Below are 27121 nucleotides of genomic sequence, written 5' to 3' on the forward strand. Positions count from 1 at the left end.
ACAGGAGGTAGAAGAAGCTGAAGAAACAAAATTCAAGGCTCAAAACAGATGGAGAAGAGTCAAAAGAAACTGGAATTAATAAGAACACTGTCATTTGGGGTGACTCTCAGCACTGAGACAGCCAGGAATTATGTGTTTCAGGAAACTGAACAACAGAGAATAACAATACACATACCTAACGCTAAATTCCACATCACCACCCTGCTTTAATATTACTTTAGCTCTGTGCCTTTTTTGGGGGGGGGGAGTCCACAAATATAATTAGACTTTTCCACTTTAAAAAAAAAATTTTTTTTTAAGTCTTAGGTGGATACAATATTTTTATTTTTTTAATGTGGTGCTGAGGATCGAACCCAGTGCCTCACATGTGCTAGGCGAGCACTCTACCACTTGAGCCACAACTCCAGCCCCTAGACTTTTCCCACTTTTGAAGAACAAGAATTATTATACCTTGTTCACTGCAAAGATATTCTATCATCAACCATTTACTTGCATTCCCAACCCTTTTACCTGCAGCTGCAAGCAATGCTAAAAAATATCAGAAGGGAGAGGCCCACCTATGCAGCAGGTAGCAAGCAAGCTAATAAAAACTCTTTAAAAGTTAAGTATTACTCAAGGATCCCAAACCAACTATTTTGAGTACAGTTAAAAATATAAGATAAGCCAGATACTAACCAATTCCAACAGAAGCAGCACATTTAGTCTTGTCTTTGATTTCCATACGGATGGCATTTGCAAATTCATCAGGACTGAGTTTGGTCTCTGCAAGGATTTCAGTGATGTCTACCAGTGCTTCATCACAACTGACAGCTTCGATATTGTGAGTGTAGCTATCAACAAAAAGCAAAGGCAATGAATCACAGTCAGGGCACCATCTGGTAGACAAAAATGTTGCAAAATAAAGTACACAAACCACTGATTAGCTTTGGAACAGCATTTAAAGTGCTTTCTACTTGATAACACCAACATTTCTTTATTTGGGATCTTAAGTACCACTGTGATTATAACTCACTTATCATTTAGCACAGAACCCTGACATATTGATGCCAGATAACTTAATCTATCCTTTTATATTTTCTTTCCCCTACTAAAGTAAGCTCTCACAAAGGCAAGGATTAAAAATTACTTTTCTCAGTGAGATCAGTATTTAGCAGCCATTCGTATTAAATGGATACAGATGCTCAAAATAAAGCCTAAGAAAGAAGCAGCAGAGGTGAAGATGGAGACAAGAAGTGTATCTCCTCAATGCCATGCATGGTGGTACATGCCTATAATCCCAGCTACCTGGGAGGCTGAGGCAAGAGGGATCACAAGTCTGAGGCCATCAAAAGCACTGGAACAATTTTAGCAATGCAAAAATGTCCCTTGAAAATGAGTTTTTCCTTTTAAAGAAAGTTGTCAAAGTGGGATGATGAAGAAAGGGCTTCTAAGAGAAAGGTCTAGCAAAAGTAACCCTGACAATGCTAAAAAAAAAAAAAAAAAACAAAACAAAACACCACCACCCCCCAGCAAAAAAACAAAAACACTGGACTGTCTTTATAACAGAAAAAGAAGTAGGGGATATCATACATGGAAATGATTATATTATACATGTACCTTGCCAATGTTTCATACATTGTTCGTGCAACTTCTTTGTAAGCATGAAAATCATACGGAACAGCTTGAAGATTGGGACAAAGCTGTTTAGCGTGCCCAAAAAACATTCCATTCTTAATGCCAACTTGTCTAGAGAGAAAACAAAACATAATGGTGGTTATACTAGAAAGCCTCAAACTAAAAGCCGAAATTGAATACGTTAAGTTCTCCCCATGCCACTAATATAAAATTTCCATTTATCTCCCTTCTTATTAGGGCTTAACAATAGGCATTTAGAAAATGTACAGGTTTGTTTTCCCCCCAAAGGAAAATGACACAATTGTCTGTCTAGTGTAATTTATATATCTCTTGTCTGAATCTGAAGACTTCTCCTAAGACTCAACCTCTGGCCCCTTTGCAGAGTTGCCAGCATGCCATATGCTGGTGCTGGTGATATCACAACCACCACAGAGCAGGAATATGCTGTCAAAAAGGTTTTCTTCCCCTAATACATGGCACGGTTTGGCCAGGGTTCATTCCCCCAAAGACAAAGAATATAAACGCAAGAACTACACAAAACAGTGCTATGTGACAAACAGACAAAATGTACTCATCCTATTACCACCCAATTCCCAATTGACCAATTCCATGCTCCTGAAGTGGCTCCACAGTGGTTGAGATGCCAACAGCATTGTATATGGTAGGACATCACTCTGGGCAGGAGCCAGGGTTCCAGAACTTTGAGGGACCTAATTGAAAATGGTAAATTTTAAATCTACTGTGTGTCTCAATGCCCCACATTACCTTTGATATTTGGAGCATTCAGCACAAAACTATAATTATGGAATTATACAATATTAGTAAAATTCCATTTTATCACTCTGTAAATGAATCAAGAAAAAAATATTATAGTAAAACACAAGCAAAGTAATAAGAGCAATGTTTCACCAGATTACATAATACTATAATACAGTATGGTCATGATTATCCTATACATTCACTCAAATTATTTACAAAGAGCTTACTTAGTATGGAGATGTGCCCCATTAGAGAAACAAATACAAACAGTCTTCAATTACTCCAAGGCCTCTGGCACTCTCCCATCATTCAGATGGGAGAGCCAAGAGAGAAGAATCCTCCAACCGCACGCATTTTTTAATGTTTACAAAAACAATAACAATCTATCTCACAGTTAAGACTCTAGTAAATAAAAAATATCTAATAAGAAGGAAAAAAATTATAGTAAAGGAAGGAATGACTGTAAAAGAAAATAGCAAAGGAAAGAACTCTTCATTCTCTCAACAAATACTTTTGTGTCAGGCATTCTGTAAGTTGCTAGGTATAAGATATGTTTAGTGCTCATATACAGTCACTCCAATTATTTTGTAAGGTCATAAGGATGACCCTGCATTCACCCAGCAAAAGAAGAATTACAGTAAATAGACCTTGCTTATTAATGTAGGGAAGTGTGTATATAATAGTTTAGATGTGTATATGAAAACATAATTTAGAAAAGTTTATCAGAAATGATTAAAGCAAATAAAAAAAAGATCTGGCATTAAAAAGGGTAAACTTGAAGTAATAATTATGTGAGATATAAAGGTTCAGTAGGTAAAATCTAAACTTACAAATTAACGAAATTACTCGTTTTTAAAGAAATGTGTTACAGTTCCTATAAATATCATGTTCTTATAATTTCACTTTCTAAATTTCCATTTATACAAAAATTTTCAGACACATTAATTAGAAAAATATAGTACCTTTTAAGGTACTTGTGCACATTTTGCAAAAAGAAAAGATTAACACTCACTAGACACTACAAAGAATTTACAAACAAAACCGAAACCAAAAAGGTTTCCCATAAGTAAGGGAAGCAAAATACTTTGAACTGATGCCTGGGAAATTAAGATTTTTTTGCACAGAAAATAAATGAATACAGATAATTACAAAAACTTTTGAAGTGACCCTTCAACAAAATTAGATTAGTCTATTTCTCCCAACTAGAATTCAATGAAGGATAAATTACCAGCCCTGTACTTGGTAACTGTATGCTAATTTATTCCCAGGCTTAAAGTGCAGACAGCATACGCCTTCTTGCAATAGGCTTTGCTCAGACAATGGTATTTGGTGTTGGATCAGACAATGTGAGGGGGGAGGGGAATCAACCACCAATTCACTAATACTGTCCATTCCACATACTATTCATGTCACTAGTAAGAAAGAACAGTAAAGGTTCTTACAAAAGCACCTGAAAATAGGGATTTAATTTTTTTTAATTTAAAAAACCTATGATTCTAGAGTATTAGTTTATCATTACCTACATTCATCCACATATCTATTTTCTCACTTACTATGTACAATTATTCTTTTTTAAAAAATATATTTTTTTAGTTGTAGTTGGACACAATACCTTTATTTTAATTTGTTTCTATTTTTATGTGGTGCTGAGGATCGAATCCAGTTCCTCGAACAAGCGAGGCGAATGATCTACCACTGAGCCACAGCCTCAGCCCCTGTACACTTATTCTTTATGGTTAATTATGGGTAAAACTTCTAAAATTAATGCATATTATGACATAGTCTACTTTTTAATGATTTATCTCATCTCATATTCACATTCCATTCTTGTCGGACTTCAGATTAGGTCATGTCTATCAAAAACTCATCAAAGCACAGAACTGTGATGACCATCTAATCCCCTCTCCAATCAGAAACATTTCTCTGATGCAATTATTAATTATACTTGCTTTTTAATAAATCTTTTCACAAAAAGAAAAACACCTGCTGGATAGTCATAAATAAAAAGGTATTTAGAAAATAATTTCTATTGGTTATTATAACATTAGGAATAGCCTTCTAGAAAAGGGAAAATTAGAATGAAAGGACAAAAATCCCATAGCTACAGACTTAATTTATTTTGTAACTTACATGCAAATTCATTTTTATCTCTTTATGCATGTCTTTAAAATAAACATTTGTTATTTAATTGGCACTTAAATGGCTTCCAGCATGGTATCTGGGGCTCATATACTGTCACCCCACTGCTGCTATGTGGGTCAATACGAATGCAACTCCAAACACCAGAAGCCCAGCACTTAGATACACTTAACATAGCTGGTGAAGTCCAAAGCCATCAGAAACTGAGAAGGCTTCTGCCTCCAGGCAGCCATTGTACTTCCTGTCTAGCATCCATCTAGCAGGCATCCAGGAGTGCTGCTGCTGTGTCCTTGCAGAGGCAGCATGGAGAGGGAGAAACTCTTACTTCACCAACCAGCAAAACCCAAGGACATATTTATTTTTGGGTGTCACTGCATCCGACAGATACTCCACACAGCTGTCTAGCCACTAAAAGTACAAGTCACCCTTCTAAAACCAAGTGGGTGAAGAAAGATCAACCTGTTGAGCACCACACAAACTCAGCTCTGAATTGTCTGTGCTAATAAAGAGCGGTACCAACAATCCTAAATGCTTTTGATATTTCACTTATTATTTGTTAAAATAAGTTTAAGTCTCTGGCCACATTATCAACTGGCAATGGAAAAAAAAAAAGGTTCTATTAATGAGAAAGGCAAAATTAGCCTGGGAATACTAGGTTGACAGTCATAATGGAAAAGAACTGAACATATTTTATATTTTACATTATGCATGTTTGAACTTTTTTATTTAAATATCATATTAATAAAACTATCAGCAAATTTTTAAACACACTATTCTGATTAGATAATGTTGAGCTCAAAAATTTTTTTTGTTCAGATTAGATTGGCTTGAAAAACCCCAATTTGAATGAAAATGAAAAAAATATAACTGATGTAAGACTGTTCTTTTAATTATTGAAAACTTAGAGTTATCATCAATAATAAATGTATGCTGTGTTATAAAGGCAAAAATGTCTGGGTTTAGTTATCAGAAAAGAATAGATTCCTTTTTCGATTAATTAATTTATTACTCCCTCTATTTTCACAACCACTGTAATTGATTATTAAAACATGAAATTTTTAATGTTTAAGGAATATAAACATTCCTCTTTGTATTTAATCAGTTGATTGCAATAAGGATATAAGATTACTATAAGATAAAGACCTACACACAAAGTTGGTGCTAACACGTTAACGACATTCTTAACATTTTTTTAAAAAAATTTTTAAGTTGTAGATGGACACCTTTTTTTTTAACATTTATTTTTTAGTTGTAGGTGGACACAATACCTTTATTTTATTTTTATGTGTTGCTGAAGGTTGAATCCAGAGACTCATGCTAGGCAAGTGCTCTACGTCTTCTCTACAACTCCAGCCCCACAATACCTTTCTTTAAAATTTATTTTTATGTGGTGCTGAGGATCAAACGCAGTGCCTTATACATACTAGGCAAGTGTTCTACCGCTGAACTACAACCCCAGCCCCACTCTTACCAATTTGAAGTGAGATGATTACTGGGTATAAGTACATGAAATCATTTACCTCTGAAAAAGGCAACAGAGTTGTTTTTTGATACCAGGGATTTAACTCAGGGGCACTCAACCACTGTGCCACATCCCCAGCCTTATTTTATATTTAATTTAGAGACAGTGTCTCACTGAGTTGCTTAGTGCCTTGCTGCTGCAGAGGCCGACTTTGAACTGATGATCCTCCTGCCTCAGTCTCCCAAGCCGCTGGGATTATAGGTGTTTACCACTGTGCATAGCTTGGCAACAGAGTTTAAATAATGACAAACCAATTATCAGCTTTGTTACAAGGGGTTTCCCTTATCTATAAAAGGGAAGATTTCAGTAAATATGAAGGCTCTCTCCCATTTTAAAAATTTTTTAATTCTTTAATTCCATGCTTTAAAAGAGAATAAAAATGACAGTGCCCAATTTCTTTTGGTTTCCACTGCAGGACCTACAGGTTCATAAGGGATTGTTAAATTGTTTAAAGTTATTTAGCATGGAAGATAGGGATAGATGAGCAACTGAAGGAATTAAGGTTAAAAACACTTCATAATGTTTTGTGACATTCAAATGAGAGGTCTGACATTTCCAAATCTATTTCCAAAAATTATATAAAAATAATTAAATCAACTATTCATTAGGAAAGACAACACACTTAGTATTTCTACATACCTGGCTTCATAACTACAAGAAGCAATTTCAGCCTTTGACAAAACAGAATCAATTCCATTTGTTTGTGCAGAATCTTGATTCTCCCACATTGATGAATCTGGTATATCTGCTTTAAAATAACAAAATTTAATGACTATATGTTAAAAATTGATTTTTCTTAACTTTTATTCAAGAAATTTATTTTTCATTATTTTAAATACAAATGTTTAGTAAAATCCTAATATGGTTATATCTACTTGTTTTTATCTCCTTAATAAAATAAAATTCTGTAACCTAAAATTACTTGCTTCCATTGTATTCTTCAACAGCAGTCAGATAAAAACTTATAATAACAAGTTTAATGTGTCCTGTTTTAATAATAGAAATTTTTAAAAATACACTGAGGTAAATATAACTATCCTGTAACCCGCAGGAGGTAGACAAGGATGAAAAGTCATCAGGGAAACAAACTCCCCAACTACAGCCTTAGAGAGACTTCACAGCTCTTCGTAGTGGGGGAAAAGTTAATGGAAAACACGCATTTCTCAGAACGTTTCTGTTTCCTAAAAAAACTATCTGCAGAACTAAAGGCAAATTAATATGATCAACAATCATCAAATTCCTACCAACCATTTGATCAAACAATAATTGAATAGGCCAAAACAATAAAGAGGTTTCATCCTAAATTTAAGCTTTTCATTTTATATACACATCAGGTAAAAGAGCTTCATGGCAGTATTTCCCCTTTCAGGCAATTCTACTTTTGGTATAAAAATGCACATTCAAGTAAAAACCATTCAAATGTGATCAGAGTTTCTACTGCTTTACAGAACACAACTCTAGCCTAAGATATCCAAACCAAAGTTACCACTTTACACAAGAACATAAAAGCACAGTCTAGAAAATCTACTGGTTACATGCCACTTTAGTTCCTTTACCACATACCCCAGTAATTAACAGATTAAAATACAACTCGAGTCATGGTTCTCCGGATAATACTATTAGGTTACAAGAAGAGTATGCTGTAAACACACACCACATTCTACAAATGCAATCTCAGTCATATCTCCTCTATAAACAACAACAACAAATGGTCAATAAACTAAGTCCAAGATATACCACTTCCTCTAGTTCTATAAAGCCTATTTTGAGTATCCTGTAACAATACATTACCTAACAAATCCTACAATTCCGTTTATTTAAGAGACTCAATCTTCCATAAAAACTCAGCCAAGTTAATGTACCACCAGAAAAACACAGCAAGGTATTTGGCTTCATGGGCTAAAATAACTCTTCCTTGTTTAACTGGTAATCATTAACGTCTTTTACCTAACTATGCAACTCATCCGAGGCACTTCTGGACTGGAACACCCATGCACGCACAGCATAAATGCAAATCACACTCATGACTGGCATCTTAATAGGGTCAAATCCTACTTGCATCAAAAAATAAAAACAGCGAAGTATGTAATGTGAGCTAGGTTTTCTGATAAAAAGTGAGTAACATGTCACAGTTACAAATTCAAGACAGAATGTAGAGCAGATTATCCAGTGTTTCTATAACAGTCCATTATTCTAATCTGTAAGAATTTCAGGACTGTCAGTAATGACAGTCCAACAGAGGGTGCTACTAGACCAAAACAAGGAGTATGGAAGCTTGAACAGCCACAGTAATGTAACCATGAGTTATGCCTTAAAAGCTGGGGAGTTATGTGACTATTTTACTGGGGCTAGTTAACCTAAAATATTCATCTGGAAGTTATAGAAAGCTCATGCTTGAGGCAAGAACAGAGTGTGGTCCATGCGCCCCCAATGCCCTGGCCTGAGAGGCAGCACCATCATGTTCCTCTTCACTGGGCTGGCTGACCTGTTCCACAGTGCAGCAGAGTGCGTGGGTCCCTCCACCAGCGGAGTGAGTTGCTTCATGTGAGATTCAGGGAAATGCAGGGACACACTGTCCTCACTGGAGGGCAAAGTAGAGAACTGCTCATCAAAACTTGACAAACTAGACGGGCACATGGAGAATGTGGAGGAACGGTTGGAGAAATCAGAGGCCAGGACCCAAGTCTGTGAAAAAGAAATCGCTGAGAATAAATCTATGACTAATATGACTTTAAAAACCGTTGTTCTTTAGAATGAAAACTGAAGCTGTTGAAGGGATAGAAAACATCTCCATCCCAGGAATCCAGGAGCGGGGTAAAAGGCCCCAATCATGAAATCTAGTGTCTAAAAGGTTCCAAATAATGAGATCATCAATGAGACATCACTACCGAGTACTATTCAGGAAGCAGCTTCCAAAGGAAGTCACAGATGGATAAGATCCCCTGGTTACACTGGTCTAATTCATGTTTCTGAATATGACAATAAAGAAACCAAAGTTTCTAAAAAGGATTAAAGATGCTTATTTGTCCTAAACCTCTGCATAGACATACAAGCCAAAACATTAGAACTGTTTTATTTTTCCAAAAAAGAAGCCAAAGATTCTAATTCCTAAACTGATCCTCAATATTTTTTAAATTTTTGTGTCATGTCTAATAATGACCCGAGAAAGAAAGACTGGAGAATAACAAGGAAAGAGGAACAGAGGTATTGGAAAAAACAAGTTCTGAGCGCAAGCTTAATTGCAAACTTACTTTATTATAATAAAGGACAATCTAATCCTTTCCTTATATAATAAATATTTTGGTAAGCTCCTAATAGGTCAAAAAGCTTAGGATATAACAGTGAATGACATCAAGTTAAAGCAAGAGTATAACATCAAAGTATCATATTCATCTCTTCCAGTAAGAAAAAAATCTATTTTTCACAGTGTTCAACAGCAAGTGAAATTTTAAGTATTTGTCCTATTTTTTGCCTTCTGATATACCACCCACACATAGAGGTGAAGGGGATGTGTGTGAATTATAAAGGTCATTAAACATTATGAAAATCCAGTGGCTAAATTGATGAAGATAATTAAGTAACCAATGACAATATTCTGTTCATAAACAACGTATGGTCAGACAGTGATGAAAGGAAAGACAAAGGAGGACCAGCTACAACTACTCCTAAGGAACCTGCCAAGGTCAAGCTCTAGATGTAGAGAGCTGAAATAAGGACGTGTGTAGCAAACTCAAGACTCCACCCACCGAGGACTCTGAGCACTGAATAACCGAGTGATGGTACCGAACATATACACCTGGGATTGTTTTCTTCTTTTGACATTCAGAAAGCATTTACTAAGTGCCCAATATGTGACAAATATGGTACACTTCCTTAGGCTACTTACTTATTTTCTAGAACTAAAGATTTCATCTTTGTAACAATTCCACATAGAAAATATAGAAAACAAAAACAACCTACTACAAAACCACACTAACAATACTTAGAAACTAACCACACCACAATACAAGTTCAATAAGAGCTACCCCAAGATCTACTCATGACACACAAAAGCCTACAATCTCAAAAATCTCTGCAAAGACTTAGATCAAGAAAAAATCCAAGAAAACTTGGAAAATATTGCACATACCAAGCATAAATGTGTTATCTACAATTTTTTTTTCACATTCATACCATGTAAACAGGTGACCAAACCAATAAAAAAGACTGTAATCCCAATAAAGGTCCTTAGAGATGCCCACTCACTTTCCTTTTGCCTTAATAGGGGTCTTTTCTAAAATAAGCCCAAAGTTTAATGACTGACAAATTAGGGAAATGAAAAAAATTGGGATAAAATCAAACTGCATGCCTTCTGTATCACTTGTATATCTACTTTCTGATCAAGATTTTCCTGAAAGACTAATTTTTAAAAACTGGGAGCTTTGCAAGACATACATGAGGAAGTTGATCAATGTTGAAGAAATTTCTAGACTTTTTCTCAGGGAATTTGGTGGGGGGGGGGCAATAAAAGATACATAAAAATCTTAGTATTTTGAGTAGTAAAATTTATGATTTTTGTTTATTAATATCTAAATAAAAGCCAAAAGAGGCAAGAAAATGTTTCTCATATGAAATAGGTTCAATAAAAGACATGAAGAATGATTATTGGTATTTACATTCTTATTCCAATAAATTAAAGTTCTACTCTTTCTTATTCCTCTTCCTCATTTGAATCTTAACAAACTTCAGTGTTCTTACTGTGATACAGGGGTCAAATTACTAGTAATTCAGTCTCAAGTCACATAAAAGTTTCTCAAGCATGTCCATAATTTTCATCCCCATCTTAATATATAAAAGCAAATAAATCACATTTTAAAAACAGTCTTCTCTCTATTCCAGGAAAATATAACCATCCAATTCAACAAAACCTAACTAACTACAAGCCAGTTATGTAGTATTCAGATTTTGTTTTGATTGAAAATGAGATCCTATACATATGATTCTGTAACTCTGCTTTCATTTCTAAAATGATATCAACAGCAAAATCCAGAAGTCGTCCACAGGAGCACTATGACTTCAAAGAGCTCATCTGTACCTGCTTTGCCTTTCAGGATTTTATTCTGGTAATATTGCCATTCCAGCTGGGGATTAGCTCCTGGACGCAAAGGTGCCCTTCCTGTGCCTCTGTTGCTAGTAACAGCCACTGGTTTTCCTGTGAGGAAAAGATTAAATTATTTTACATCTAAGTGCATAGAAATGTTAAGAGCATGTAAAGAAAAAATTTTCATATATTTTTAATATATACTTTTCTCCTTCAGGCATTAATCCCTTAAGAAATGAATATTACTATCAATCACTATGAAAATGTCATTTAAGTTCCTTAGCTCTCCCCTGAAAAGTAAACTACTGAAGACAACTTTGATATATTTATTTAACCTAAAAGCAACATCACTTAGCTTTGTAAGGTTTCTTATGGTAGAAAACAGACAACTCAAACCAGATACTCAGATTAGAGGAGGGAGAGAAAGAAAACCTTAATATATGTATTTGTGTATATGTATGTATGTATATAGGTATACATACACACACACACACACTTTTTATATTTCTGGTATCCAAAGAGCAGGTTCAACATCTACACTCATCTATTCAATTTTATAGTAAGAGAAATAAATTTGATTCATATGTATAGGATTTCAATCTGACCCTACCTCGCCCAAGCATAAATATAGTCTCTCAGTTTTTGCTTTCATTAGAAAATTACTTTTACTTATCACTTCCTTTTCCATGAGTAACCATAATGTTGTAAAGCTTTAGCACAGATGATTTTTATATATTTATTAAATATAGTTGTTGTGAAGGGTACAAAAAGGGGAGACTGGGAGATAACTCAGTTGGAGAGCTTCTGATTAGCATGCACAAGAAAATACATTAAAAATTATTCCTAAGTTAAAAATCAAAATTTTAACATGTTAAAAATTCCTTCAGAACTGAAGCAGCATCTACCCATGACCAAGATAAAGCTTTGATATTAACCCAGAATCTTCTGTGCCATAATTAGGGACTCTTACGGAAGGGAAGAATTGGATCTCAGAAGAAAATGCTAATATAGCTCTCTGTTTTAGACAGAGATAACTATTGAAAAATCTAAAATACATGTTCTTAGAAGTAATGACTAGTTCACAAACATCTGAAATTTCATTAAAACAAACCCTGCCCAAGTAACTTAATATATTTTAGCTGTACTCAATACAAAATTATTCTTCAACCAAAACACTGGCGTGTTCACCTGCTTCAACACTACTATCAAATTATTTGCACACAAGAAAGTATGCTGATCCCTGTGCCAAAGATACAGGTTACCATAAAATTTTCATTAACAAGTAGTAAAAAATCCAGAAAATGCCCAAGGCAGGGCCTTGCCTCTATCAGTCTTAGAGGACATATCCCTCAGCTGAAAATGAATCCTCTTCATCTCTACCTGGAGAAAAGTTTCTAATTTCTTTTCACCTTACTTCTAGGCAATACAATTCAAAAAGTCTGGAAGCAGGAACTGATTTTGCCAAGGAAAATCTGAATAAAAATTTTTCAAAGAACCCTTTGTTATCCCTTAGATTAAATACACACACACACACACACGTATGTACGTACACACATATTCACATTCGTAATAATATTTTCTTAATAAAACATAAACAAGAATACAGACCTTTGAGATCTGGTCTGTTTCTTATACCCACAGATACAAAGAAGCAATCCATATCAACATGCATTATACAGCTCTGATGTCTGGGTGAACTCAATACTGACATATTTCCTAGAAGGAAAAAGAGAACATTCAAACCCCAAACTAATTTTTCATATTAAAAAATTAGATCACGTTGACTTAGAAGTTGCATTTAAAAGATGTTTAAAAGGAAAATAAAGTCTTTAAAAAATATAAAATATATTACAGACTATTTCTACCATCTTAATAGGAGTGAAATCTGTTTCTTTAGCTCTGAAAGTACAGATATAAATTGATTTCTTGAATAATAATTTTAAATCAATTTTCGTGATACCATGGTATCTTTTCCTAATCTATATCCTAATAAGTCAATAATTACAATAGTTTGTCAAAAAGTTTAACTTAAAATTATTTGTGTGCTAATTATTTTATTAAAACTACCAAGCTCTTGTTCTAAGTAAACATATTCTAAGAATAGTCTATAAAACAAAGATCTGTTTACAAATGGAATTTCTCTCCTTGTGCCGTTACACAGGACTACAAATTTAGTTCTCTATCACATATATAACATTTGAGGAGATAAAAATGAATGTCTTCTCCTGTGGACAATGGCTTCCAGTAACAATGAGCTACTCAGATTCATTAAGAGTTATTTTAACCTACTATTTGGATTACAAAGAATATTAGGGTTATTTCCCTGGCCTTGCAAGATAATACAGATCCTGGAAATAAGAACCCTGAGCTTATAAAACTTTTGATCTGTTTTTCTACTGAGGGTTAGAATATTATAATAAATATTATAATAGGCTTCTAAAAACTTAAGACTCATCCCTTGAAAGAGTTCAGCCAGTCCATCTGCCAAAGTGTGACTTTGACAGCATTTACCTAGTTCTATGTGCAAGGTACTGCTCATTTTATCTTTGTTAAGCTCACAATCCTGTGAATCAAACATCATCAATTCCTATCATTCCTCTGCAGATGAAACTGAGACTCAGAGAGGCAAGTTGCCTAGTTCATGGTCCTACAGGAGAAAAATGACAGAACCAGAGTTTGGATTCAGGCTAATCTATCTAACTCCAAAGCCACATACTTATTTACTACCCTCTATGTCACCTGGAGAAATAATTTGTAAAGCAAATTTTAACAATCACAATTCTGCTTTATGAAAGTATTAACACAATGCAAACAATGTAAAATAATGGTTTTAAACATCCAGTAAGTACAGAATGCATAAACCATATCAAGTGCTATTATATAATGTAAAAACTTCTTTTTATTCTCATCTGTGGACTAATTCATGAGGTTTCTTTAAAGCTTTCAAAATTAAATGACCTTCAGCAGTTTACAAGGTCAAGATACAAAGTAAGGAAAACTGAATACCTATAACATTATTCTGAAATATTTGTAAGTTAAAAAAGCATTTTTTGACTAAAATCATACAGTAAAATACCAGAGGGGGGGGAAAAAAAAACCAAAACACATGGAGAGGTTCTGTAACTTTCTAGGATAGTAAGCATCTCTCTGTGCCTCAGTTACCACGGCTATAAAGCTATAAATCTGAGATCTCTTACCCTAAAGATTTAAGAACAAAAACCTATAATTTGTCAAAAACAACTAATATAAAAACCATAAGCTACTTTATAATGACTGCTACATAATAGCCCACCTCTATTGGGTTTGTTTGGTTTTGATGACAAAGAAAGCGTTCTTACACAAAATACAAATCAAGCAATCTAATTAGAAATAAAAACACTTAATCTCACTATACATAATTACAGTTAAATATGAAAATTATTTAATTATTTAAAAATCATTTTGATGCAAGTATCTAGAAATTAACAACTACTCCTACCAAATCAACTTCATTCTTACAGGAGATTAATGAATATAAAACACATTATATTTACAGTTCCAAACTTTGACAACTAGTAAGGTCTACATGAGAACTGAAATGTTCAGAAACCCAAGAGTGTCATATTTAAATGTCCTGACAATTTTCACTTAGCCACGATTAAATCTAATTTATTAAAAATATCTTAATAAGAAAGCTTTCCATGTAACTTATATAATCTGCCACTCCTAGAGACATCTATAGATAAATTAGTATTGATCAGAATACCAATGACAGCATAAGAATGAAACGATGAAGCATAACTACTTCTTAAGAAAACAATTTTAGTAAGTATCTACCTGTGTCAGACCTGCCTGTTTTCATTTTTTTTAATTTTTCCCTTCCTGGAAAGATACCACTACTTTGTCTTTGTAGGGCATTGACAAACTCAGTCAATTCACACTTCCATGTTGATATGTGATGCAGTCTTGAATGAGAATAGAAGTCTGAAATAAAACTGCAGTCTGAAGGTTTGGATGGCACTGAAGGTGCTGCCTTACTAAGAGTAGGTACTGAAGAAGTGCTTTTTGTGCTTGAAGGCCCCTGAACAGTGGAGTGGTGAGCACCATTGATTTTAATGTTACTGTGCAAAGACGGAGAGAGAGAATTAGTTCTGTGTGGATTCCGCAAAACATCTGCATTTCTGGTGCTCTGCTGCAACTGCTGCAAAGTGCAGTCTCTGAAGTCAGTGTTGCTCTTTTCAGTCTTCTCCTCCTGGACAGAGTCTGGAGAAAGCCTACTGGCAATATTGTTGTCCACGGACACCAAGCAATCTTGTGTCTTTAAGGCACCATTAGAGCTATGAGTGTGTCCATTAAAAATGGCAGTGCTGCCTCTGGGATGCGGAATTCCATTCTGTTTCCTTCCTGAAAGGGTCTGCTCCAGATCCACAAAATTAAAATTATTTGCATCTTCATCATTCCAACTGTTCATTCCATTGACTTTGACTTCATTATCTGTCTCAATCTTCTTAATTATGTGATTTCTAAAGTAGGGGAACAAATTTATTTAAGTTAATAATATCCAACTTTAAGGTTAAAACGTTTTTTTCATTTAAATATTTTCTTAGTGATAACACTTCAATATTTCCCTCTTAATAATAAACTTTATATTCTTTTTGTTCCAACAAAAGATAATTCTTGGCCAAACCAATATAGCAAGATGACGGTTTTCAATTACTTTTCCCACAAAAACTTAATTTAGACTCTGTAAAGTACAAACATCTAATTCTGAAGCATAGTGCTTAGCATTTATTGATGACATACGCAATAAATATTTATTAATAGAATATGAATAACTTCCACAAAAACGGGCAAAAAACTTCACATGAATTCTTATTCCTTCTGGGTATGTTGCGCACGCCTATAACCCCAGCAACTCAGCAAGCTGAGGCATGAGGTTCACAAGTTCAAGACAGCCACAGCAACTTAGCAAGACCTTGTCTCAAAAAAATTAAAAGGACCAGTGGTAAAGTGCCCCTAGGTTCAACACCCAGCAACCCCAACTCCATGGCAAAAAAATAAAATTCTTATTCCTACTTTTAAATTTAGTCTTTATGTAAACCATTGTCCCACACATTAACTCCATTTAATACCACTACATATGAGACTAAAGTTTTGAGGTCAGTTAAAATTCAGACAGAAAAACTGACAAACTATTAAATGAGGCTAACTATTGAATAAATAGATAAAAAGTAATAACCAGGCAAATGTACCGGGATAATTCAGTAAAATTTACACCAAGAAAAACAAGATGCTGGGGGTGGGGGATGTTAGGGAAGAATAGTAGTACTTTGGATTAGACAAAGGGGAGTGAAGGGAAGGGAGCGAAAATGGGAATAGAAAAGATATGGTCCAAAGGCAATCCAATGACAGATTTATAACTGAAGGACCTATGTCAAAAGTTATGTTAAAAATTCTCATCCTGGGTTTTCTGGATGTTTCCTTAGTAATGCTCTGAAATTACAACAAAACTCATCTACACTTATAAAATAATCGAAGAAACAAAAACGAAAACCTGGATTAAAAAGCAGTAATTCATCCTATTTAGAAATGTTGACAGCATTAATCCAATTACAATTCAGGCTCCAGATGAAGAGGTGCCATACATAGCACCACAACACAGGTAACATTACCTGGTCTAAACTCCCTCATCCTAATATCAACATGGTTTATTAGTAATGACGGTGTGAAAATAAGCAAAGGTCATGTAAGTCTGATGCAAAACATTACCACCCATTTCTGGGTTGGCTCAGGCTCTGGCCAACCATCTCATGGAATATGACAGCCAATTTTGAATAGATCCAATCCTCACAGATAATCAGCCCAGTGAATGGAAAATAAGCAGAAAAACTGGAAACAGTTAAAAGAAGAAAGAAAGAAATCTTATTTCTCACATGTCCAAGAAAGCCTACCCCTTAAGATAAAGCAAGGAAGCAGAAAAGTCACATTAAGAGCACTTCAAAGAAATTTATAAAATATTCTGAATATACACACACTCCCCAACAAAAATCAAGGAACAAAAGGGATAAGTGAAAAAAAGTCTTAGCATCTAGTTTTCCAGGCCAAAACCACTAAGACTGTTTACATGAAATTACCAACACATGAAATAAATTAATATATTGGCAAGAAAATACATCAATATATACTCTTTCTGTACTAGCTTCCCAGACTAGAAAAATAAACATTTGCAAAGTAGCTGTACTGAAATATCACTGGTGGATATACATTTATTAAACAATAGCATAAGTATATTAAGAAGTAAAATGTGATGTCTTCCTAAAATTGTCAACAATGAAAAACATCTATTTTTCTAATTTTATTAGTGTAGGTTAAGAAATAAACTGTATGCTTGTGCAAAAATTTACTAATATTACTTGGTTTACTCATTGACAGTATTTTAGAAAGTAAAAATTTTAGTAACATGAAAAACATTTGAACATGCTTATAAGTGACACAAGTTAAATAACAAATGACAAAAACAAAGTTACAGAAGGTTATGATATCAGATCCTCCCAGGTTAATTAGACTCTTGATCTTTTGGGAAAAAATATATATCCAACTCCCAAAGCAAGCAATTTAATAAATAGGAGAAGGTTAATGATAATGAACCACTTCATATACAAGTTAAGACAACACACCAATTAATTGTGAAACCAATTTACCCAGGATTATTGCAATAAAAGTTTAAATCAATATATTTCTAAAAATCAGTCACACATAATAAAGTCTAAATTCACTCCCAATTCTACAACTGAAGATCACTGACCAAACTTCCAATGGTATAAAATATTTATATATTTAAGGATTATATGTATAAATTTTGAATTTTTCAAATATAATTAGAAATGTAAACATTCTTTCTGTGCATAGCACATAACAAAAATACAGTGGGTAAAGTTAGTTCCATTTTTGAGAAAGTAATATTCCCTGTGGGGAAATAATTATTTTTATGTGAATTCAAGAAAAACTAAGGAATTAAAAGATGTTAGTTTAACACAAGAATTTAGTACAATAAGAAAAACTTGTCTACATTTGCTTATGAAACATTCACCATAAAAACAGTTAATTTGGGGGACAGACATCTGTATAGACATATCTCCACATGTTTATTAGTAGTGAACAGCCAGGTTTTATATTTGTTTCTATCTTCAGCAGGAAAGGAGCCATCCTCACTTTTAAAAACCAGCTTTGTTGTTTTCTCAAACTAGACAAACTTACACCCTGTTGTTGAGCTGTCTGGCTATATTGCTTGGACCTGGCACAGGATCCTCAGGCTTGCATACAGGATTAAAGCTGAGGCCTTTCTGCATGCTGGACTGCTTGGTATACAGCTGATATGGAATGCAGGATAGGAGTCGTCCAGCCTTGATGCTAAAACAAGAAAGCAATGCCAAGTTTAGCTTTGTGTACTCGATGAAAATGATCTTCACGAAAAATTAGTGTTCTTAAACATAGAAGTACTTCACTAGCAACAGGCCACCTGCCTTCCTAGTTTATTCCTTCTCCATTTTAATGGCCCCAATACACTACCATCTTACTTAAGCACTTAAGGATAAGAAATTCTGCCCATGAAAACAAAGGGATCTGGAATTTTTTTAATTAGTGGCTAATAATCTTATAAAACCAGAGGCAGATCAGAAAAACTCCAAGCACTAGTTGCACTAAGCTAGTATTTTTAAACTTCATGACTATAATATTTACCTGTATTCCCCTATTAAGCCACAGAGAATCATTAAGACTTTCTTGTCAAGCACAGTAGCACATGTCTGTAATCGCAAAAATTCAGGAAGCTGAATCATGAGGATCGCAAATTCAAGGCCTGCCACAGCACCTTATGGAGACCCTCTCTCAAAATTTAAAAAAAAAAAAAAAAAACTTTCCTAAATTCTATGTTACATTCCTGCTAGTCTACTAAATATGGAAAACTAAAACTAAGAACTTAGGACAAAATAAAGAATCTCAACATTAAAACTAATTAGTAATTTATACTATTTAAATGTGTATCCGGGTTTTAAAAGACACATGAACATCTGAACTTTAAGAAGGCAGACAGTATCACACATACATAGTCCCAAATGTTCACTTCACAGCAAACATCACCACCCAGAGGAACACCACCAGCATGGCGATACTAGGTGGTACTGGCACTCCTGTCATACTTCCTAACCAAAGAAAGCTACCCGGATTAGATTGTCTTAAATTGATTTTGAGCTACTGGATCTTTAAAAATATCATTTCCCCTTCTACTTTTAAAATTGCCAACAAATGTGCAAAAATACAAATTTTAAAACAGGCAGGTCCTTAAATATTTGGAAATATTTTTTTTAACTTTTTGATTCTGAAACCTAAAATACATACTAAGGAAGTCATCCCTTAATTATTTAGGAAAAGAACATATAAGTAACAGGCTAAAATACTTTTTTGTCTCATAAATCCAAGATTTTTGACACTTTCATTTTCTTAAATGGCACTCTACGTGACTCAAAAAAAAGGGCCCTGAAAGAAATGAAAGAATAATCTTATAGAAAATTATTTTTAACAACTTGAGTCAACAACTTCAAATCCAGAAAAATACACTGATATATTTTCCCCTCCTAAAGATCGAGCCATAAAATGGTACAGCCTAGGTCCTCTAACTATGTCAATTACATACACAATTACATCAATTATTTAATAATTCTACCCTCAGTACTTTAAAATATATCCAAATACGTAAACTATGGGAGTAAAGAATATACAAATCACAAGACATTTCAATTTTACTCAAATGGATTTATTAGGCCAAACCAAAATTATAGGTTACATTCAAATACTAGAACCAAAATTCTAAAATTAGACCATTTATTACTTTACTTTTATTCTTTACTGAATCAACTCTTCTTCCTTAAAAGTTGGTTTCAATTGCCAAACTATAAGTCTCTTGTCTTCTTACAGTATTGTCTATCTCAATTCACCTCCTGTCTCTTCTACCAAAAAGTGGAGGTACTTAATAACTTAAAATAGAATCCCATCTTAATACTTTTCATCATGGATAGTTATAACAAAGGGATTAGTACACATTTGAGGTAAAATCAAAAGACAGAAACCAGACAAAATACCCAAATAGTGTACTCACTTCTTCAGGCTATTAACAGTATGGAGAGTGCTGCAGACTTCTACAGGTGCTCCCTATGGTCAACACTGACCACACTCAAAGGGATAACACCTTGTCCAGCTCCTAATGAGAGCCATGTGGCCCAGAAGAATTCTTAGGCTTATACAAGCCCATGGAGATTATTATAAAATTAGACAAACGTAAATACCACAAGTCTCAAGTAAGATATCCTCTGAGCTACTTTAGCAGAAGGAAATAAAGCCCAATGCATGCACTCTAGAAACATTATCTGGAAGTATATTTTGAAAAGATCTTATTTAAAATATTTTCTCGGGAATTAATTTCTAACATTTACTAATTTCCCTGCTTATCCTAAAAACAAAGAAAATGTATTTATATTTTTTACCATTTTCCTTCCAAAAAGAAATAAAAGATAAAAACCCAAAGGCACTAATATAAAGAAATCTTTCACTTTACCAAAAAATACAACATTGTTTTTTTTATGTATATAGCTTTTCCTGTTCACTGCAAATATATTCTGAAATATATAAAAGTGTTTTACATTCTATCTAATGGATCAGACACATGTTCATTGCAAGTGAAATATTCATCTGCTTGGGGGAATCTCAGTTCTTAACTTTCCTTTGCTATAGGACAAAGCATCTCTGAAAAAAAATTCTGTATCTAACAGTTTTCTGAGTCATATTCTATTTCTATCAACTATCAATGAACAACTTTAAACTGGTAGTTATAAAGAGAGTCTAGAAAATTTTTCAAAACTTAAGATATAAGGGGCCATGTATGAAATATGATATGTCAAGAGCTTTGTAATGTTGTGAACAACCAATAAAAAAAAAAAAAAAAAAAAAAGATATAAGGGGCCAGAATATAACTCAGTGAAAGAGTGCCCAAAGCCCTGCGTCCAATCCATCGCACCACAGAACAACAAAAAAGGGACCAAAAAGAAGAAGGAAAAAAAGAAAGAAATTCACTGTGTTGGTTTCTATTATAGTCTGAAATAACTGTGTTTTCTTTTTAGTGTTTCAGGAATAATTCTGAAAATCAAAAGTTTTATAGTTCCAGTCAATGCCCCCCAGTCCTTCTCTATTAGAAAATCAGCATCTAACACCTATATATCCACCTGCACAACCAATCAGGTATCCACCTTCTTCCTCAAAAGTGAATTTAAGGTAAGAAAGGATCTAATTATGTGCCAAGAAAAAAGAAGATGTTCTTTGCCTATTTTTTCTCCATTAGGCTAAATAAATAAATGAATCATTTTTATGCATTCAAAACTGAAACTCCTTTTGGCCCACCCTCAAGTTCCTGAACGTTTCAGCTACTCACCAAGACACCATGTATTTAGAAAAGTAAAGATGAAAACTTGTGTTTTCACTACAGACACTAGGAGTTAAGCTAAAACCGAGAATATATTTTTATGAAGATATTACTCACAAATCATTAAGAGATGTCCCGAAATGTTTGCACTGTTTACATTAGTAAAAATAAATTTAGAATTTTCTAGTTCATGAGAAAATGTAAAATGACATGATTAATTTTTTTAAAAAGCAAAAATTTATAGGAGAAACTAGAATCCTGCAAATATTCTCTGAAGATATGATCAACTTTCATTTAAATGAGTTGAATAATCACTCTAATTAGAAATCAGAGTTTTAGCCCATTTCAAGTATGAGATCTTCAGAGTATTGTTAAGCATACGACAAATATGCTAAAGTCAGTTTGGGAGTTTGTAAAGAAAAACTCTGATGGGGAACCAGTACTATTAACAGACCTCAAGTGAACTGGCTTAGCTGGAACAATAAATCACCATCATCTCTCAACTCAGAGCCAATCTACTTGGGAACCTAACCATAGGAGACAGGTTCCCACACTCCAAGACAAAAATCAATATTAACAAAAACAAAACCAATCTGTAGTAACTTAAGACTATGGTGTTAAACTGCGCTCCCATGAACACCTCAGATTTGGCAAGCCAGCAACTTCTCTACTACATTTCAAATTTTAATATAAAGTTGTCTCAAGAAAAGGATGACAAAATCTTGAAAACAAATAATTTATACTACATAAAAGAGTATAAGACTTGCAAAGCATAAATTTTAGTAAAATAATCTCATACTTAAACTAATATACAGAGACTTCTCATTAAAGGACTCCCCTGCCTCTTGGATATTAGGGCCCTACGATCACACCTGTATTAACTCAAGTTTAATGGCACACACACTGGCATAAGGGAATTCTAATGAAAGCAATGCCTTACATATTTAAGGTGTAGTTCCTTTTATAACCACTCAGATGAAAACAGAAAAACTAATTATAAAAAGAATAGTATTTATCATCCATTAAATAACATATGTATTTAAAATTTAAAAGTATAACAAAATCTCATTTAAAACCCTGCTGAGACAAGACAGGAATTGCAACAGTACTGGGCTGGGGTTGGAGCTCAGTGGTGGATCGCTTGCCTCACACATGTGAGCCACTGGGTTCACTCCTCAGCACCACATATAAATAAAATAAAGGTATTGTGTCCATCTAGAATTAAGAATATTTTAAAAAGTAAAAGAAAACAGTACTATGATTTAACAAAAATGATCCTATGCTATAATGACATAAAGACATTTGGAGAATTTATTTTATATATTAAGATACGTGCCCAAAATGATCCATTTCTACATGGGTCTACTCATCTGTAACAAAATTAATGGTAAAGAGGTAACCCAAATAGGAGTCAGAAAATGTGGACTTGGACTCTCAATTCTGTTCTGTTCTTGGGCAAATCAAACTTATTGGCCCTACCTTCTCATATACAAAATGAGGTCAATACACCATATAATCATAATGTTCAAAGTCACTTTCAGTTATTGAAAAACAGATAACTAAGCAGAACTCCAGACTAAAATAAAATCCTATTTTTAAACTTTTAATATCTCAGCTGCATTATCTCCCTAGCCACATTCAGTAAGAATAGGTGTAAAGAAAATAGCTGTAATGAAAAAAAAAATTGTTTTCAAAGCAAATCTGGTTCCCACCCAGAAAGAACCCTTTCTCCCTGACTTCCCTACCACCCACTGGTTTCCCCATTCTGTCCAAACCAAACTAACACCTCAAGAACAAAATTCTGGCTCTAACACAATGACAGGATAGTCTCTCTGACAACACAGCTCAACTCTGGAGTGATGCTAACTTCTTACACTGAGAACTTCATAAGGAGACAAAAAACTAAAAGCCATGTTAATCCTATGTAATGGACAGACAGTAGCTGGGTCATGAGAACACAGCACAAAACAAGATCAGTGGGATGCGCTCTTAAGAAAGGCCTTTGATTTTAATCCCCCAAGGATTAAAATTCCCTTAGTCTGTAAGATACATTTAGTTTTCTGAAAGCAGTAAAAGCACTTTTTAACTTTTAGAATTTATTTTAGTTTACAGAATAAACATAACAATAGCTTCTTGTGTATTGTGCCTCTACAATGTTTTAAGAATTATGTTAAATAACTGACACAAATGATTTCTCTCACACACATAATCCATAGTAAAAGCTAACAAAAATACTGCAAACTGCTCTCCTTCCACTGCCCCTACTTCCAGCATTCCAGGTCACATTATCCAGACATACAAGAGTAAAGGTTAAAAAAAACAGGGGCTGGGGATGTGGCTCAAGTGGTAACGCACTCGCCTGGCATGCGCGGGGCGCTGGGTTCGATCCTCAGAACCACATAAAAATAAAATAAAGATGTTGTGTTCGCCAAAAACTGAAAAATATTAAAAAATACTCTCTCTCTTAAAAAAATACATAATATGTAATAAAAAATGATGAACTTTGCTCATATATTATGTTTATTGACTAAGGTAAGCTCCATGAGATAGTGGAGAGATTTTTGTTTCGTTCACTGATATTTCCCATATACACAAAACAGTTTAGCCCATAATCGATGCATAAATATTTGAACAAAATATTTTTCAAATATTTTCCCTCTCATTAAGTTGATTATCACCGTGATGGCTAACACACTACTTTTAATAGGATGCCAATCTTAGGCTACCGGAACTAATGTGAGTTTAAGACTGTAGTAGTATTAAGAAATTATTTTCCACTCTGCCAATTATGAGGCAATTAAATCAAATATGTATGATAAAATAAAAAGTATTCCATATTTCCAAAAACTTATTAATTTGAATTTAATCAAAAGTTAAACTTACCTTTCCACAATCCATTCTGGTCGAATTACTTTTTCTCCCTTTAATTCTTTAATTTTGGCATTAGGAAGATTTGTGGCAATAATATGTGTTGTTTTGGATCGGGAATAATATACATGGTATTGACCTCCATGTAACATCATTAGCTTTCTCAATTCCTCAGCAGAAGGATCTGTAAAGTCAACATTAAAATACATTAAGAGTTTCATGTACGAGAAAGAAGAACACTAAGGTGAGTAATACCTTAAATACACCAACTTAAAGATCACTGGTTCACTTTCTCCTTGGCTTTGTTGCCATTAAACAAAGATAGGAGAAAAATCACAAAGTGATAAAGCTATTTGACCTTAGCACATCCTCTTCCTCTGGATACCAGAAACAGTCAACCAATACAAAAACATCTACTCTAAGAGATGCCTAAAAGAGCAAACAAGGATCTCAAGTCACACAGAAATTACAAATAACAATTTTTTTAAATATTTTATCATATTTAACATATGTCCTTAATACTGGTATCTCGTTTTTTAAAAATCTTTTAACTCCTTCAGAATAATAAAAGAGTAATCAGATAAATTACTCATACTTACTATAAGTAGACTTACTGCAGGGCTTATAATAGACTTGGCTCTTATGAGGCTTAACAATTTTAGTTTTTATTTAAGAAAACACTTAAAAAGTCAATTAAATATGTATGACTGAACATATGGTACAACACTACATGCTGTACAATCACAGAAATGTAAAGTTGTGCTGCAATTGTGTACAATAAATCAAAATTCATTCTGCTGTCATATATATCTAATTAAAATAAATTAAAATATAAAAAAATTTTAAAGTCAATTGAATAAGTTAATCTCATTCAATTCCATAATATAAAACCTCATCAAGGCCAAAAAATAAAATTCATTAATACAAACAAAAACTAAGAAACACCATTTTAAAAAGTGTCTGAAATTATTTTATTCTGAGTAAAACTATAGCAAACATCTTAAACATCCGAAACTTTTAAGAAATATCAAAATCAATATGATGTATGCTTTCCCATAAAAAAGAAATATGATTAACTAAAGTGATGTTGTATCCTACATTGCTGTATCATGTTAAACCATTTTCACTTTTCTGATTCTTTCACCTATCATCTTAATGAATGCTCTAAATCACATCTTCCCTAACAACTGTACCCGAGGGAAGTTTCCAAAGGAGCCTTATGTATCTGCCTTGTTATTCAACAACAGTTTTCCTTAAGCCCAAGCAATGTATGTCCAAGTGTTTAAATGTTTTTATAACGACACCTCTCTAATTAGGTTTCAGTCTTCTGTAGAAAGAAGAGGGAGTGTGGGGAACAAACTAATAGCATGTATATATGTGTGTGTGTGTGTGTGTGTGTGTGTGTGTGTGTGTGTGTGTGCGTGCGCGCGCGCGCGCGCGTGTGCGCGCGTGCGCCAGGTTTGTCTAATTATTGATAAATTCTTGAAGCACAGTATTCATTTCATGCTTTTTACATGTACTGGCAATGTCCAACAGAAATGAAATCCACAATGCACAATATATAATTTAAAAATTTCTTGAGCCTCATTAAAAACATTTTTAAAAAGCCAGGCATGGTAGTGCATGCCTATAATTCCAACAACTCAGGAGGCTGAGGCAGGAGTATTACAAGTCTGAAGCCAGCTTGGGAAATTAGCAAGACCCTGTTTCAAAATGAAAAATTAAAAGGCACTAGGGATGTAGTTCAGTGGATTTAAAAAAAAAGTGAAATTAATATTAGTAATATTTTATTTAATCTATTAGATCCAAAATACTATTTTGGATATAATCAATATATAAAATTGAGATTTACATTCTTTTTTATATTAAATCTCCAGAATATAGTAGAAATTTTATATTTAAAACACTCCTTACTTTAAATTTTATATTTAAACCACTTCTCCAGTGCTCAACACATGTGGAGAATTAAAAATATACTTCTGAATAAAATGAATTCAAAATTCACAATGGAAGATTTTTAAAGATCCCCAAAACTACATAATAGTTATCATTTAGTTTATAAATCTATATAAAATGGTTGTATGAAACAACTAGACAGACGGGAATCTACCACTTACTTACTTTCTCTAAATTAAAGCAAAGATTCAAGAACTTAAGCGACCTTATGACAAATAAATAATACTAAATTAAAGGCTAGAGTACAGTACAATAGGAACCCCAAATCCAGTAAGAAGCACAAAAATCTAAAAAATCATTTTTGCAAGTTAATCTCTGACTTTCCTAAACTAATTCCAATCCTATTAATCCATGTGGTTCCACATCCTATGTGAACCTCCTATGAAAACTTAAATACAATATATATATATATTTTTATAACTTCATAATTATAATTAGATATTAATATGATGATAAATAAGCTCTAAACTATTACTTCCAATGTTATTTGTTATTTTAATGCACCTGTGTCAACTCTGTTGAAATATTCACAGAAATGAAAACTTGGGGCTTAACAGGATTTAAGTTATTTAAGTAGAAAATAGCTAGCTATCCTCTATTTAGTTAGTCAAAAGATAAGTCAGGAACCCACTAACTTTGCATACACATACTCTTAAAGCACTCTTCCCTCTACCACTTGAAATAAAATTTGAAAACTAATTAAATTTGGAACTGGAAAACCTGGAGAGTTCAT

The 27121-nt window shown here is 33.6% G+C and overlaps 1 protein-coding gene across 8 annotated transcripts in view; it reads right to left on the reverse strand.

Moving 5' to 3' along the window:
• Nucleotides 1–27121, reverse strand: part of REV1 (REV1 DNA directed polymerase) — a 78442-nt gene that overhangs the window by 18556 nt on the left and 32765 nt on the right. For 4 of the 8 annotated variants that reach the window (XM_081264995.1, XM_081264997.1, XM_081264994.1 and 1 more), the window contains 8 exons: nucleotides 24448–24616; nucleotides 18351–18503; nucleotides 14931–15616; nucleotides 12723–12830; nucleotides 11109–11225; nucleotides 6674–6782; nucleotides 1597–1725; nucleotides 676–830 (listed from right to left, as the gene is read on the reverse strand). In XM_081264995.1, coding sequence (XP_081121121.1) covers nucleotides 676–830; nucleotides 1597–1725; nucleotides 6674–6782; nucleotides 11109–11225; nucleotides 12723–12830; nucleotides 14931–15616; nucleotides 18351–18503; nucleotides 24448–24616 — 1626 coding nt within the window. Of the gene's footprint in view, nucleotides 1–675; nucleotides 831–1596; nucleotides 1726–2197; nucleotides 2310–6673; nucleotides 6783–8519; nucleotides 8701–11108; nucleotides 11226–12722; nucleotides 12831–14930; nucleotides 15617–18350; nucleotides 18504–24447; nucleotides 24617–27121 lie in introns of those variants that run through there. The other 4 variants (XM_081264996.1, XM_081264998.1, XM_081264999.1 and 1 more) reach the window with 4 other exon arrangements.

Source organism: Spermophilus citellus (genome assembly GCF_964194105.1).
Source record: "Spermophilus citellus genome assembly, chromosome: 13".
Lineage (NCBI taxonomy): Eukaryota > Metazoa > Chordata > Mammalia > Rodentia > Sciuridae > Spermophilus > Spermophilus citellus.